Source organism: Oncorhynchus masou, chromosome 18, assembly GCF_036934945.1.
Source record: "Oncorhynchus masou masou isolate Uvic2021 chromosome 18, UVic_Omas_1.1, whole genome shotgun sequence".
NCBI classification, from domain to species: Eukaryota; Metazoa; Chordata; class Actinopteri; order Salmoniformes; family Salmonidae; genus Oncorhynchus; species Oncorhynchus masou.
Window position 1 is genome coordinate 40,103,467 of NC_088229.1, and position 13,476 is coordinate 40,116,942.

Sequence of the window (13,476 nt, forward strand, 5' to 3'; positions counted from 1 at the left end):
AAAAAGGGACGTTTCTTTTCTTTTTTTGCTTAGTTTATGTATCACTGTAGGATTGGATGGGGCAGGAGATTTTTTATTATTTTTTATGGTTCGTGCTATCTGGGATTCTTTGGACCAGAGTTGTTGTTGTGACGTCAGAGTTGGGGTGAAATCCCAAGGCGCCATTAATCACTTCCTTTGTGAAATCCTACAAAATGTGTTGCTGCTGCCGCCTTGCGTTTGGTCTCTTCCATCAGCCCCTGTATGAAATGGTATCGGCCGTCGTGTCGACATGGAGTTCCTGGTAAAAGACAACTATTGTTATTATTACTTATTTTACAAGTACCACTTTAGCTCAAAATGGACATTTGTGTTCCGTCTATGTTTATCTTAACATTCGTCTCTCTAGCCTTTAAAATGAAGCTGATACATAATGTTTGTTGAATGCATGCAATCACATGGCTTTAATATCACCTGTAATCGATGGAAGTGATTAGTTAGCTAGCTAATGCACTGTAAAAGTGTTTCCAAAACAGTTGACAGCTGCATGTCTAACTAACGCTACTGCACTTAGGCACAAATGGAACCCGATGCTATCAGCACTTTGTACCGTGAATATAGTGGGTATCCCACCCCTATTTCTGCCTTCGTGACGGCGAATGACTACATGGCACTATTAAACGGCACGAGTTTCACTTTAATTGCAGGTGAGACACTGCGCACACACACACACACACACACACACATAGAGATGTATAGAGATCGCAACGTTGCAACTGTCCCGCTATGGTGTCTGTGAGCCCACCGGTAGCGCCTGAGGCCATCACCATTTTGAAGTCGTCAATTTTCTTCTGCTTCTGAGTTGGTTAACAAACTGAAAGGGCGTATTTTTTTTAAAAATTGAACATTTTATTTAACTAGGCAAGTCAGTGAAGAACAAATTCTTATTTACAATGACTGACTGTAATGTAACCAGAAACAATTAGGGTGTGGGGTTTCTCGCTTCCTCTTAAGTCTCTGCTGCTACCTTAGAGTTACATAGAGAACTCATCTTTGTGTCTGTGCCATAAACCTGGAAGTGTTAATTTTTATTATTTTAAATTTGATTGCACGTATGCTATTATGTTTGCTTGGTTGGAAAAAATAGTTTGAATTACTTTTTTAAATGTATTGATAAAAAAATAAAAGTTATTAACCTCTCCTTTGCCTACACCTATCAGAGTGGAGTCAGAGTGAGACCTTCCGGGGAGCCAGACTGCACTATGCCCAGCAATGGACACTGATTCAAAACTACAGTAAAGAGACTGACATAGACATCCAACCACCAAGCCCCTGCAGCCTTTTACACGGCGAGTAAGTAGACAGACGGGCAGATTAACTCCCCCACCACTCATTCTCCATCCCAGTGTCTGGTGTTGATGATGTAATGTGTGTAAGATTTGTGTATTGTAGGTATTTATTTAAAGGTACGATGGGTCCTTTCTCTAAGCTGCCATTTTCCATGCTTTCTTCCTTTCTGCTCAAATAGATTGCTGAGTTCCTATTCCCTGTCTGGAGATCTGAAGGCGGTTGTCCGGGAAACCAGCGGTCAGTTTGCTGGACAACAGTTCCTAGAGGTAAGGATGGAGTGGTCTTGCTGTGTCGGTCATCATTGGGCTAAATTCCTTCACCCATCTGGATACGGTGCGTACTGGTTTGCTTGAACTTTTATAGGGTCTGTTCATTTTCAGGTGTGGAGCAACAGCAGCTTAAAAAAGATCATCCATCTCACAGCTCTCAACAAACATGGGAGAGTGTATGAGGATGGTAAAGGCCTTTTCTTGGGTGGTTTTAATGCCTACGGTGCTCTGAGTATTCTGTCTGATCCTAGACGTTTTCCCACTGTGGACCTAATCAGGGCCATTTGCTTGAATTCTCCAGCCAGTCACTCTCTCCATGTCGGTCTGTCTTTGTCTCTTGTTCGCCGTCTGTTTATATGCAGCTCAGTTTGGCTGCCTGGCCTGGTCTACATGTGAGAGCAGGCTGCTGTATGTAGCCGAGGGGAAAAGGTCTATAGGAGAGTCATACACTTCAGCCTCCAGCCCATCAGCTGGAGAGTCAACAGCAAGACCCTTGGGAAGCCCTTCTGAGAAGGTATCCGAAACACCCTGCTCACTCCTCTATTCATTGTCTTTGTATATTTAGCCATACGTTCAGTTGGATGCAGTCTGTGACATTCGGGTGGTTCTGGAAGTGCTCTTAGGATGGCTGCTATGTTGCGTAAACATGATCCAGTGTGTGTTGTATTTTCATGGCTTCAACACCCTTCCTTTCCCCTGTTGTGCATCAGGACAGGAGTATGTACTGGGAGGACTGGGGGGAAGGCTTGACCAGTAAAAGTGTCCCAGTGCTGTGTGTGGCCGACGTGGCCAAGGGCACGGTAACAGTGCTGCAGGGTGTGCCTTCACATGTTTCCCCAGGCCAGGTGAGCATGAACAGGGCCTCACACACACACACACCCCACCCATGAAGGTATTAGCAGAACATCATATGGTATTTGCAACTTCACTGGAAGGATCACCAGTCACATGTCTTGTAATCATGTAAGTCTATGTAATATCATGTTATGCCATGTAATGTACAGTACTTGTTGTCATGCTGATTGTCTGTCTGGTTAACACAGGCTCTCTGGGCCCATGATGGTGAGTGTGTTTTTTTTGTGGGCTGGTGGCACGAGCCCTTCAGACTGGGCCTGAGGTTCTGCTCCAATAGGAGGTAAGGAGCAGCCTGTGTAGTCTGTTTACGTCATCGCACTAATCAATATTCCAGAGTAATAGACTGATCAAGAGATGCCCGTGTGTTATTTTAGAAAGACTCAAATGAAAATATCTGGTTTCAGGTCAGCTCTGTTTTGTCTGGACCTGGAAGGAAACTGTGGTGAGTATTTTATGTGTTCTTGATTGGTTCATTGTCACGGTAAACAACTTGTTAATTCGTAGTGAATTAACAACAAAGCTTATCTTTCCTCTCAAACCTTCAACCCTTTGTCTATCCTTACACAGAGTGTCTGTCTGGGGACACCAGCTCCGTCTCGTCCCCCCGTCTGAGCCCAGATGGACGCTACCTGGTGTACCTGGAGGGACAGGTGTTTGGCCCCCACAGCCAGTGTCTCACCATGCAGCAGGTGAGTCCCCAGCCCAGCCTCCCAACTCCCAGACCCCAGTCCAGTCCCTTCCCCTCCCAGCCTTGCCCCTAGTCCTCAGCGTTACCTCCAGACCCCCGCTCCCAGCCTTGCCCCTAGTCCTCAGCGTTACCTCCAGACCCTTCCCCTCCCAGCCTTGCCCCTAGTCCTCAGCGTTACCTCCAGACCCCTGCTCCCAGCCTTGCCCCTAGTCCTCAGCGTTACCTCCAGACCCCCGCTCCCAGCCTTGCCCCTAGTCCTCAGCGTTACCTCCAGACCCCCGCTCCCAGCCTTGCCCCCCCTAGTCCTCAGCGTTACCTCCAGACCCCCACTCCCAGCCTTGCCCCTAGTCCTCAACGTTACCTCCAGACCCCCACTCCCAGCCTTGCCCCTAGTCCTCAACGTTACCTCCAGACCCTTCCCCTCCCAGCCTTGCCCCTAGTCCTCAGCGTTACCTCCAGACCCCCGCTCCCAGCCTTTCCCCTAGTCCTCAGCGTTACCTCCAGACCCCCGCTCCCAGCCTTTCCCCTAGTCCTCAGCGTTACCTCCAGACCCCCACTCCCAGCCTTGCCCCTAGTCCTCAGCGTTACCTCCAGACCCCCGCTCCCAGCCTTGCCCCTAGTCCTCAACGTTACCTCCAGACCCCCACTCCCAGCCTTGCCCCTAGTCCTCAACGTTACCTCCAGACCCCCACTCCCAGCCTTGCCCCTAGTCCTCAGCGTTACCTCCAGACCCCCACTCCCAGCCTTGCCCCGAGTCCTCAACGTTACCTCCAGACCCCCGCTCCCAGCCTTGCCCCTAGTCCTCAGCGTTACCTCCAGACCCTTCCCCTCCCAGCCTTGCCCCTAGTCCTCAACGTTACCTCAGACCCCCACTCCCAGCCTTGCCCCTAGTCCTCAACGTTACCTCCAGACCCCCGCTCCCAGCCTTGCCCCGAGTCCTCAACGTTACCTCAGACCCCCACTCCCAGCCTTGCCCCTAGTCCTCAGCGTTACCTCCAGACCCCCGCTCCCAGCCCCTTCATGAAGGAACTGTTATCTCCCTATCAGAAAGAAGCAAGGATGGTCTGGAGGTCAGTGGGAAGTGCTGTTTATGCTTAGCTGGTGGTACTCTGCACTATTATACTGTTATATCCGTACCTTCTCTCTGTCCACAGTATGACCTGGAGATGAGGAATATCTCGTTGCTGGTGGACGTAGTCAATAGGCCAAAGAAAGGTACAGAAATTGAGTAACTTTAACGCAACAGTTTGAAGTTGACATAGAATGGCACCTCATTCCTACTGCACTTTCCGTCTCTTGCTTCTCACCCATTTCCTTCCCCGGACCAATCTATCAATCCCTCTCCCTCCTGTTCCTATGGCCTCCCCCTTGTCTGTCCCTAGATGAGTTTGCTGGGCTGTACGAGGCTCTGCCACCTCGTTGCTGGGCATCAGACAGCCAGAGAGTGGTCTTCAGTAGCGCCCGGAGGAACTGGAGGGTATAGTGTAAACATGCACACAAGCGGACGCAAATAACTTTGTACTCTAAGATCTCACTTTCCAATCTCTCCCTCTCTCCCAGGACCTCTTTGTAGTGGACAGAACCACTAGGAGAATAACCCGCATCTCTGACCGTAAGCTCTCCTTTTATGATTATTAGTCTGTTAGGTTTAATCTCGAGCCTCTCAAACTAAAACTAGTCCAAACTGTAGCAAACCGTTCAATCATTCTCTCTCCCCTCAGCTGAGAAATTTGGGAGCTGGAAGCTGCTCACCATCCAGAATAACCTGATGGTGGTCCACTGTTCCCATCTGAACGAGGCCCCACGCCTGGTAATACAGTATTGTGGTCATTCATATATCGCTCCTGTCATTCGGGTTACCACTATACACTCTGGTTATTCAGGTTACCCCTATACAGAGCTCTGGGCATTCAGGTTACGCCTATACAACGGTCTGGTCATTTAGGTTACCCCTATACAGAGCTCTGGGCATTCAGGTTACGCCTATACAACGGTCTGGTCATTCAGGTTACCCCTATACAGAGCTCTGGGCATTCAGGTTACGCCTATACAGAGCTCTGGGCATTCAGGTTACCCCTATACAGAGCTCTGGGCATTCAGGTTACCCCTATACAGAGCTCTGGGCATTCAGGTTACCCCTATACAGAGCTCTGGGCATTCAGGTTACCCCTATACAGAGCTCTGGGCATTCAGGTTACCCCTATACAGAGCTCTGGGCATTCAGGTTACCCCTATACAGAGCTTCAGGTTACCCCTATGGGCTCTGGGCATTCAGGTTACCCCTATACAGAGCTCTGGCCATTCAGGTTACCCCTATACAGAGCTCTGGCCATTCAGGTTACGCCTATACAACGGTCTGGGAATTCAGGTTACCCCTATACAGAGCTCTGGGCATTCAGGTTACCCTATACAGAGCTCTGGGCATTCAGGTTACCCCTATACAGAGCTCTGGGCATTCAGGTTACCCCTATACAGAGCTCTGGGCATTCAGGTTACCCCTATACAGAGCTCTGGGCATTCAGGTTACCCCTATACAGAGCTCTGGGCATTCAGGTTACCCCTATACAGAGCTCTGGGCATTCAGGTTACCCCTATACAGAGCTCTGGGCATTCAGGTTACCCCTATACAGAGCTCTGGCCATTCAGGTTACCCCTATACAGAGCTCTGGCCATTCAGGTTACCCCTATACAGAGCTCTGGGCATTCAGGTTACCCCTATACAGAGCTCTGGCCATTCAGGTTACCCCTATACAGAGCTCTGGGCATTCAGGTTACGCCTATACAACGGTCTGGGAATTCAGGTTACCCCTATACAGAGCTCTGGGCATTCAGGTTACCCCTATACAGAGCTCTGGGCATTCAGGTTACCCCTATACAGAGCTCTGGGCATTCAGGTTACCCCTATACAGAGCTCTGGGCATTCAGGTTACCCCTATACAGAGCTCTGGGCATTCAGGTTACCCCTATACAGAGCTCTGGGCATTCAGGTTACCCCTATACAGAGCTCTGGGCATTCAGGTTACCCCTATACAGAGCTCTGGGCATTCAGGTTACCCCTATACAGAGCTCTGGGCATTCAGGATACACCTATACAGAGCTCTGGGCATTCAGGATACACCTATACAATGGTCCACTTAAATTAACTGTGCTACTTTTTACAATTCACAAGTCTGGGGGAAAGGAAGTCCACCGAGCCATCTCCCACTAAAATTAATGATATGCATCTTATAGCGCGTGTCAGTCAGTGAGTGATGACAGGGAGACGCTGCTGGTTTGACAGTCTGCTGTCCGTCCCACCTCTCTACCTCCTGGGTGTGTGTTGTGTACGCTGTGCTTGCAGTCACATTGTTTTACACTGAGGGATTGAGCACAGAGGAGAATGGTGGCAGGAGCTACAGGAGGATGGGAACATTGTAATGGCTGAAATGGAACAGAGTCAAACATGTGGTTTCCATATGTTTGATACCGTTCCATAAATTCTGTGCCAGCCATCACAATGAGCCCATCTTTCTGTAGCTCCTCTGAGAGAGCATGATGCTCCTTCATCGTCTGTGTCAATTTGCACGTCCCATATAATGTGGTAATGATGAGTCGAAATCCACTTAGTACATTATTTTCTGGCACATTAATTTATTTTCTTGTGCTCCATGGCCATTTTAGCATGTACATCTTGGTGGGACAAACTCCCCCTCCAAGGTTTTTATTTTTCGGTGCATGTTAGCAAAGCCACTACACAACACTAAACGGTACATTTAATTGCACTATAACGGTGACCAACAGTGCCCACAACGGCTAAGACCTACATAAAGCTGTCCCAGCTATAGAGCTGTTTTTTCAGCGCCAGAGTGAATCCTTATCAGTGCTACACCTGGCTATCAGCGGAGCCTTGTCTGGCAGCGAAACCATTCTTTCAGCCACATTTGCTGCCTTTAAAAAAATAATAGCTGATATGGCTGACTTGCTTAAATAAATGTGTCTTGAGATTTCCGAGTTTCCAGTTGTTTTGAATGCTGCAGAAGTCATGCTGGATAGACCGCACGGCTAATGTATTCAACCTTTTCTGGTCCATCGTGTTCAATGTTTATCCCTTTAAACACCCGCTCCACTGAATAGCAGGCTAGTAATTGCTTTGCAACGTTTGCAGTTAGCCACTGATTCCTTCCAAATCACTCATTGTTGAATTAGCGAGTTAGCGATTTCCAACTTGGTGTGTAATGTTGATGTCCAACGGCCGCCGAGCACCGATAAGTTTTGTCGTCATTTCTCTTCATATGACAACGATTTGCCAGTAGATTGTCGACTTAATTCATGATGACTGAATGTATGACGTTGACATGGTCAGTACAATTAAAGCTACGGTAGATAAAATGACGTCAAATCACATTACGACCTTGAGCCTTCTTGGATGGGCACTGCTAATGTAACTCAATGGATGCGTTTCAAACAAAATACTCTCTCATCCACTTACCCTCGCCTTATGCCCTTGGGGGAATCCCTGCGGCCATGTAGGTCGTCGGTCCAAATGATCAGCCAAGCAAGGGAAGTTTCCAACGTACGCCCCTCAGCCCATGTTTTTAATGGAATTTGCGGTTGTGCAATTATGTTCACTTCGGGTCCTGTAACACGCCATAATTCAGTTCGCGATTATTGAACATCTGATAAGAAAGGTCAGCCAAAACGTAAAACCTCAAGGTCAATATGGAGTCAACAGTAAGTAAAAACAAATGTAAATAAGTTAGAAATTGTGCTGCTAATACACAAACACGTCTCATAAATATGTTTTTGTTTGGTTAGCTTTTGGAAATTGTAGAATTAAAAAATGTTCCTTCAAAGTTCCAGCTAGGCAGGCTAACGCTAGCTATCATACAGTTAGCGTATATTAATAAATATATAGTTAATATAAATAGACTTGCACTCATTGACTGTAGGGCATATAAAGCACCCAAAAGCCACCGGTGACTTAAAACAATCATCGCAGGATAAATGAGTGATGAATATCTGGTCAAGGAAAAATCATTCCTTCCTCCCTCGCACCTTGCTCTGCAAGTGTATGCTCGTCATGATACGTCATCAGAAGTGTCCACTTAATCTGAGAGTTGAGGGGAAAGGATGTGTCTTTTAAGTGTTCGGAATGCAGCCTATGACAGCACCCAAGGGGCTTGAGTTTTCAAACTCTACCTGTAGATTTTGCCGTGACCGAATGTCCCCGTGAGTGACAGAACACAGCCAATCAAGGCGCAACTAGGGAACACATGTTTGTGTGTAACAAAATCGTCATGGAAAGGCATTTCATTTTGCTGTATCAAGCAAGAAGGCAGTAACTGCCATCTAGGGTCAAAGATCATGTCAATGTAAATAAAAAAATGACCTCTTAGTAAGACAACCACATCTCCAATGATCTGCCTACAATTAATTTGGCTGGACAATAAAAGAAGTCCTTTTGTTTTTTCAGTTTCACTCTGAGCATTTACTGCTCTGTTGCTTGGTAGCGCAGAACTGTGATTTGATTGACAAACAAGCTTGACTCATGAAAGTTGTCTAACCTGAAAAAAAGTAAATCTCATATCCTTACCATTTCATAAATCATACAACTACGTTGTACGTCCATGGTATCGCATTGGGACAAGTAAACTAAAGATCTCGTTTTGTATTTTCGATATGAACTCGATCAGGACTTGCCAGACAGTGACGTTAAAGTGAGTGACTTGTCAGTAGTCTCCCGAAGCGCATCGGTAAGAGTTCATTTGGCTTCATCTTTTGCATACTGGTAGTTTTTTTTGTCTTATCTTGTCTTAATAAAATACCATTTGAAGAACAAACATTGTGGCAATTCATATCTTGCAGTAAAATTATTTTAATCTCAAGAGAAGACTGGATAAATGTTTTATAAAGGTTTGATTGCTTACTTAAAAAAACTAGTCCTGATCATCTAAGCCTAGACTATATTTAATAAAAACGAACAATACACTGGATTCATACATTTCAGTCATTTTAATTTTAAACACAATACCAGAAAAAAAATCAAAAGTATTCAATCATTTGATTATTTCGGCTGGAATCAAGGCATTAGAATGTATTAGAGGACACCAAAATGGAGCTTGTTTCCCAGAAAATGATTAACCACCTGGCCTGGGTGATCCCACCTGGTTACTTTTTTTATATTTGGTTAGCTATTCCATGTGCTTGTGGGAAACACTGAGGTTACCCCCTGTACCACACTGAGGTTACCCCCTGTACCACACTGAGGTTACCCCCTGTACCACACTGAGGTTACCCCCCTGTACCACACTGAGGTTACCCCCCTGTACCACACTGAGGTTACCCCCTGTACCACACTGAGGTTACCCCCTGTACCACACTGAGGTTACCCCCTGTACCACACTGAGGTTACCCCCTGTACCGCACTGAGGTTACCCCCTGTACCGCACTGAGGTTACCCCCTGTACCACACTGAGGTTACCCCCCTGTACCACACTGAGGTTACCCCCCTGTACCACACTGAGGTTACCCCCCTGTACCACACTGAGGTTACCCCCCTGTACCACACTGAGGTTACCCCTGTACCCACTGTACCACACTGAGGTTACCCCCTGTACCACACTGAGGTTACCCCCTGTACCACACTGAGGTTACCCCCCTGAGGTTACCCCTGTACACTGAGGTTACCCCCTGTACCACACTGAGGTTACCCCCCTGAGGTTACCCCCTGTACCGCACTGAGGTTACCCCCTGTACCGCACTGAGGTTACCCCCTGTACCGCACTGAGGTTACCCCCTGTACCGCACTGAGGTTACCCCCTGTACCGCACTGAGGTTACCCCCTGTACCGCACTGAGGTTACCCCCTGTACCGCACTGAGGTTACCCCCTGTACCGTTGCAGTACATTATCATATACACATTGTGTAATTGCAGGCAGTGGCTTTTCTTCCGTTGGCTGGGGGGGAGGGGGAGGTGTCCTGGGACCCACTGGGTGAGTCGTGTCTACGTGGCGCCATCGTCAATGTTCTGGACATCCTCCCTACGCCCCAGGAGGAGAACCCAGAGTACTGTGAGTCAGTCAATAGTAGTTTAGAACTTGTCTGGTTGCCATAACTATGTCCTTGAGAAAAAAACAATAATATTAAGTTGTGTGTCTCTTATGCAGCTGGCCTAGACTTCGGGGCCCTGCTGGTTACGTCAAACCACCTTCCGTCACGCACCAAGGTCCCTCTGGTGGTGTTTATCCATGGTGAGAGAAACCTCTGGACAATCTAGATCCTGGGGCCATATTCATAAAGCGTCTCGTAGTAGGAGCGCTGGTCTAGGATCAAGTCTTCGCTGTATATTTAATTTGTATAAAATCTGATCCTAGATCGGCATTCTTATTCTGAGACGCTTTTATGTATATGAGAACTGATCTATGAAAGAGCTCACGGCGGACTCACTGAAGCTTATTTGTGTTCTTTCCCAGGCGGGCCGCACTCCCAGTTCTTTGCAGAGTGGAATGTCACTACAGCAGTCCTGGTCAAACTGGGCTTTGCTGTACTCATGGGTAAGATAGTGGACTTCCTCCTTGGCTCACACCCACACACTGTTATCCACTGATAGAATATTGTTTCTCTCACTGTTGTAGTGAATTACCGGGGTTCCACTGGCTTTGGCCAGGACAGCATCCTCTCTCTGGCCGGTAACATTGGGAGCCAAGACGTCAAGGATGTGCAGGTACCGAGTGAGCTCTCAGCTGAAAATATCTACAGCCAGAGCCTTCAATACAACTGTGTTTCTCAACCCACGGTGCCAGTCAGGTTGCAAATTTTGTATTCTAACTCAATACTACTAACACATCTTGTGCAACTAACCTCAACCTAACTATCATTCCCAGAGGGCTGTACTAACTGCCCTTGCCGACCAAACTGCTGAGAAGCTCTTAACCCTTGACCCTGATAAAGTGGTGGTGATGGGCGGGTCCCACGGGGGCTTCCTGGCCTGCCACCTGATTGGCCAGTACCCAGATTTCTACAAGGCGTGTGCCGTCAGGAATCCAGTCATCAACGCTGCCACTTTACTGGGAACCAGTGACATCGTGGACTGGTGAGACTTGACTCTCTCTGTCCCTGTCTATCAGTGTATAGGACTGGAGAGTGGAGACTGTAAAACACTAATTAAAGTGCACTAGTTGGGGGATGGAAAGTGTGTGCACTGCATATTTAAGACTGTATTTGCAAGTACTTGTATTTTTTTAAATGGTTATTTTTACAATGTGATTAATTGGTTGGTTGATGGATAGTTGTCCTTTGTCTCCCTCTACCTCTCCTAGGCGTTACTCTTGTGTGGGGCTGCAGTACTCTTATGACCAGCTGCCCACCCCAGAGGCTCTCACCACCATGCTCCAGAAATCCCCCATATCTTACGCACCTCAGGTTTGATGTTCATGCACACAAATACAAGCAAGCTCCCTTATAAGCTGTCAATGAGAAAAGCATATCATTTGGTTTCCTCTGTCGGTGTCCAGATCAAGTCCCCAGTGCTCCTGATGCTGGGGGGTAAAGACAGGAGAGTGTCCCCTCACCAAGGTTTGGAGCTGTACCGCTCTCTGAAGAGCAGGGGCTCCCCAGTCAGGTGACAACCGCTTGTTATATTATCCATCATCCTGCGCACATGAAAAAATAACTACAGATTACTATAGAATAACACAGTACTTAATTTGGCTCAAACGCATTAAGAAGGAAAGAAATTCCCCAAATTAACTTTTAACAAGGCACACCTGTTAATTGAAATGCATTCTGGGTGACTACCTCATGAAGCTGGTTGAGAGAATGCCAAGAGTGTAAAGCTGGCATCGAGGCAAAGGGTGGCTACTCTTAAGAATCTCAAATATAAAATATATTTTCATTTAACACTTTTTTGGTTACTATATGATTTCATAGTTTTGATGTCTTCACTATTCTATAATGTAGTAAAAAATAAAGAAACCCTTGACTGAGTGTGTCCAAACTTTAGACTGGTACTGTAGATGAGAACTCTCTTGGTACATAGTGTGGTCTGCAGCTTATCATGAGGTATTTGATCTCAGGTGACCAAAAACTTGAGACTTCCTTAAAATTAGAGTTTGTGCACCAGCTATTGTTGACACTCCTCCTACCCCTCTCAGCTGCCTTCTGATCTTGCCAAGACTCCTCGACATATAGGATATTGCAGTTCTTCAGGTCCCGTTGAAAGTATAGTCGCCCACAGAGCTTGTCTAGTTTGTTCTCTAGTGATCGTACGTTCGCCAAACAAAACAGACGGCAATGGCGGTCTAGATGCGCGCCGACATAGCCTAATCATGACGCCGCCGCTCTTTCGCCACTGCTTTTACTTTCGAGTCCCGGGGATCAGGTCCGGGGTCAACAACCAGAGCTGCCGACTCGTCGAAGTAGAAATCTATATCCGAATCGAGGTCAGTGATTGCTGTTCTGATGTCCAGAAGCTTTTTTTCCGTCACAGGAAATGACGATGGAAACATTTATGTACAAATGAAGTTTAAGCTCCGTGGAGGAAAAACCCACACAAAATAGCAGAATTTGGTCAGGAGCCTGTAAGACGGCAGCTATGCAGCGCCGTCCTAGTTTAGCAACGTTATTAGACGGTTCGTTGACCTGTGTGAACTCTGGGCCGTGTTTGTTAGGTACCCGACGGAAGCAAAACAAACTGAAACAGGGCGGGACTACCTGAACTTGTTCAAGAAGACATTTGTTGTTTTTGTTTTCCTACATTGTCCGCTCATAAATACAACTGTGCTTCTCCCCTTGCAGGTTGCTTTGGTTTGCGGAGGATGCCCACTCTCTGGCTCGTGTGGACACTCAGGCTGACTGCTTTCTCAACGTGGTGCTTTGGTTCCAGCAGCACCTCCACCTGCACTGAGCCTCTACTGGTATGACTGGGGACACGCACAAAGAAGAACTGTGGAATTAAGACAGCCACACGTGTGTGTGTACTGCACTCCCTTTGTACATTTCAGTTGTTACCAGGTTCTTCTGGTGTTGGTTTTCTATGGTTGCAACATGTTACGCCAGCAATAAATGTTTTGTTGAAAAATGACATCCTTTTGCGTTGATTGTAAATTGTGCACAACCTTCCGTGAGCTTCATGAGGCAATGGATGATTTACTGAACTGCAGATGTGAGATTCCTGTGGATTTATCTGGAAAGCATCCAAAACACCAGTGTTGGGGAAGCTTCTCTAAAAATCTAGTTTGCCGTGCTACCCATTACACTGGAAGACATTAAGTTATACTGAAGCGAGACATAGCTGATTTAACCGTTTTTAATTCCAAGCACAGATGGGACCCTTGGAACTGAATTTACTTAGGCATT

At 47.0% G+C, this 13,476-nt stretch overlaps 1 protein-coding gene across 2 annotated transcripts; it reads left to right on the top strand.

Moving 5' to 3' along the window:
* The first annotated feature begins 197 nt into the window (after nucleotides 1-197).
* zgc:136971 (S9 family peptidase) lies at nucleotides 198-13,201 on the top strand. Of its 2 annotated transcripts, XM_064923299.1 has the most exons (22): nucleotides 198-283; nucleotides 554-686; nucleotides 1,200-1,332; nucleotides 1,508-1,595; nucleotides 1,710-1,785; nucleotides 1,961-2,112; nucleotides 2,309-2,443; nucleotides 2,642-2,733; nucleotides 2,858-2,895; nucleotides 3,021-3,142; nucleotides 4,296-4,356; nucleotides 4,524-4,618; nucleotides 4,702-4,753; nucleotides 4,863-4,951; nucleotides 10,055-10,190; nucleotides 10,287-10,370; nucleotides 10,593-10,673; nucleotides 10,755-10,843; nucleotides 11,004-11,212; nucleotides 11,439-11,541; nucleotides 11,634-11,740; nucleotides 12,916-13,201. In XM_064923299.1, exons 1-22 carry the CDS (start codon nucleotides 272-274, stop codon nucleotides 13,022-13,024), a joined length of 2,196 nt encoding a protein of 731 aa, XP_064779371.1. In that variant the 5' UTR covers nucleotides 198-271; the 3' UTR covers nucleotides 13,025-13,201. The 2 variants fall into 2 exon arrangements, with proteins under 2 accessions (XP_064779371.1, XP_064779372.1); XM_064923300.1 differs by lacking the exon at nucleotides 554-686.
* Nucleotides 13,202-13,476: the final 275 nt, after the last annotated feature.

Excerpts from the sequence above, each read along its gene's own strand:
- zgc:136971 (XM_064923299.1), top strand. Across the intron at positions 2,113-2,308 it reads TGGGAAGCCCTTCTGAGAAG|GACAGGAGTATGTACTGGGA; the intron begins GTATCCGAAACA and ends GTTGTGCATCAG. Across the intron at positions 4,952-10,054 it reads TGAACGAGGCCCCACGCCTG|GCAGTGGCTTTTCTTCCGTT; the intron begins GTAATACAGTAT and ends GTGTAATTGCAG.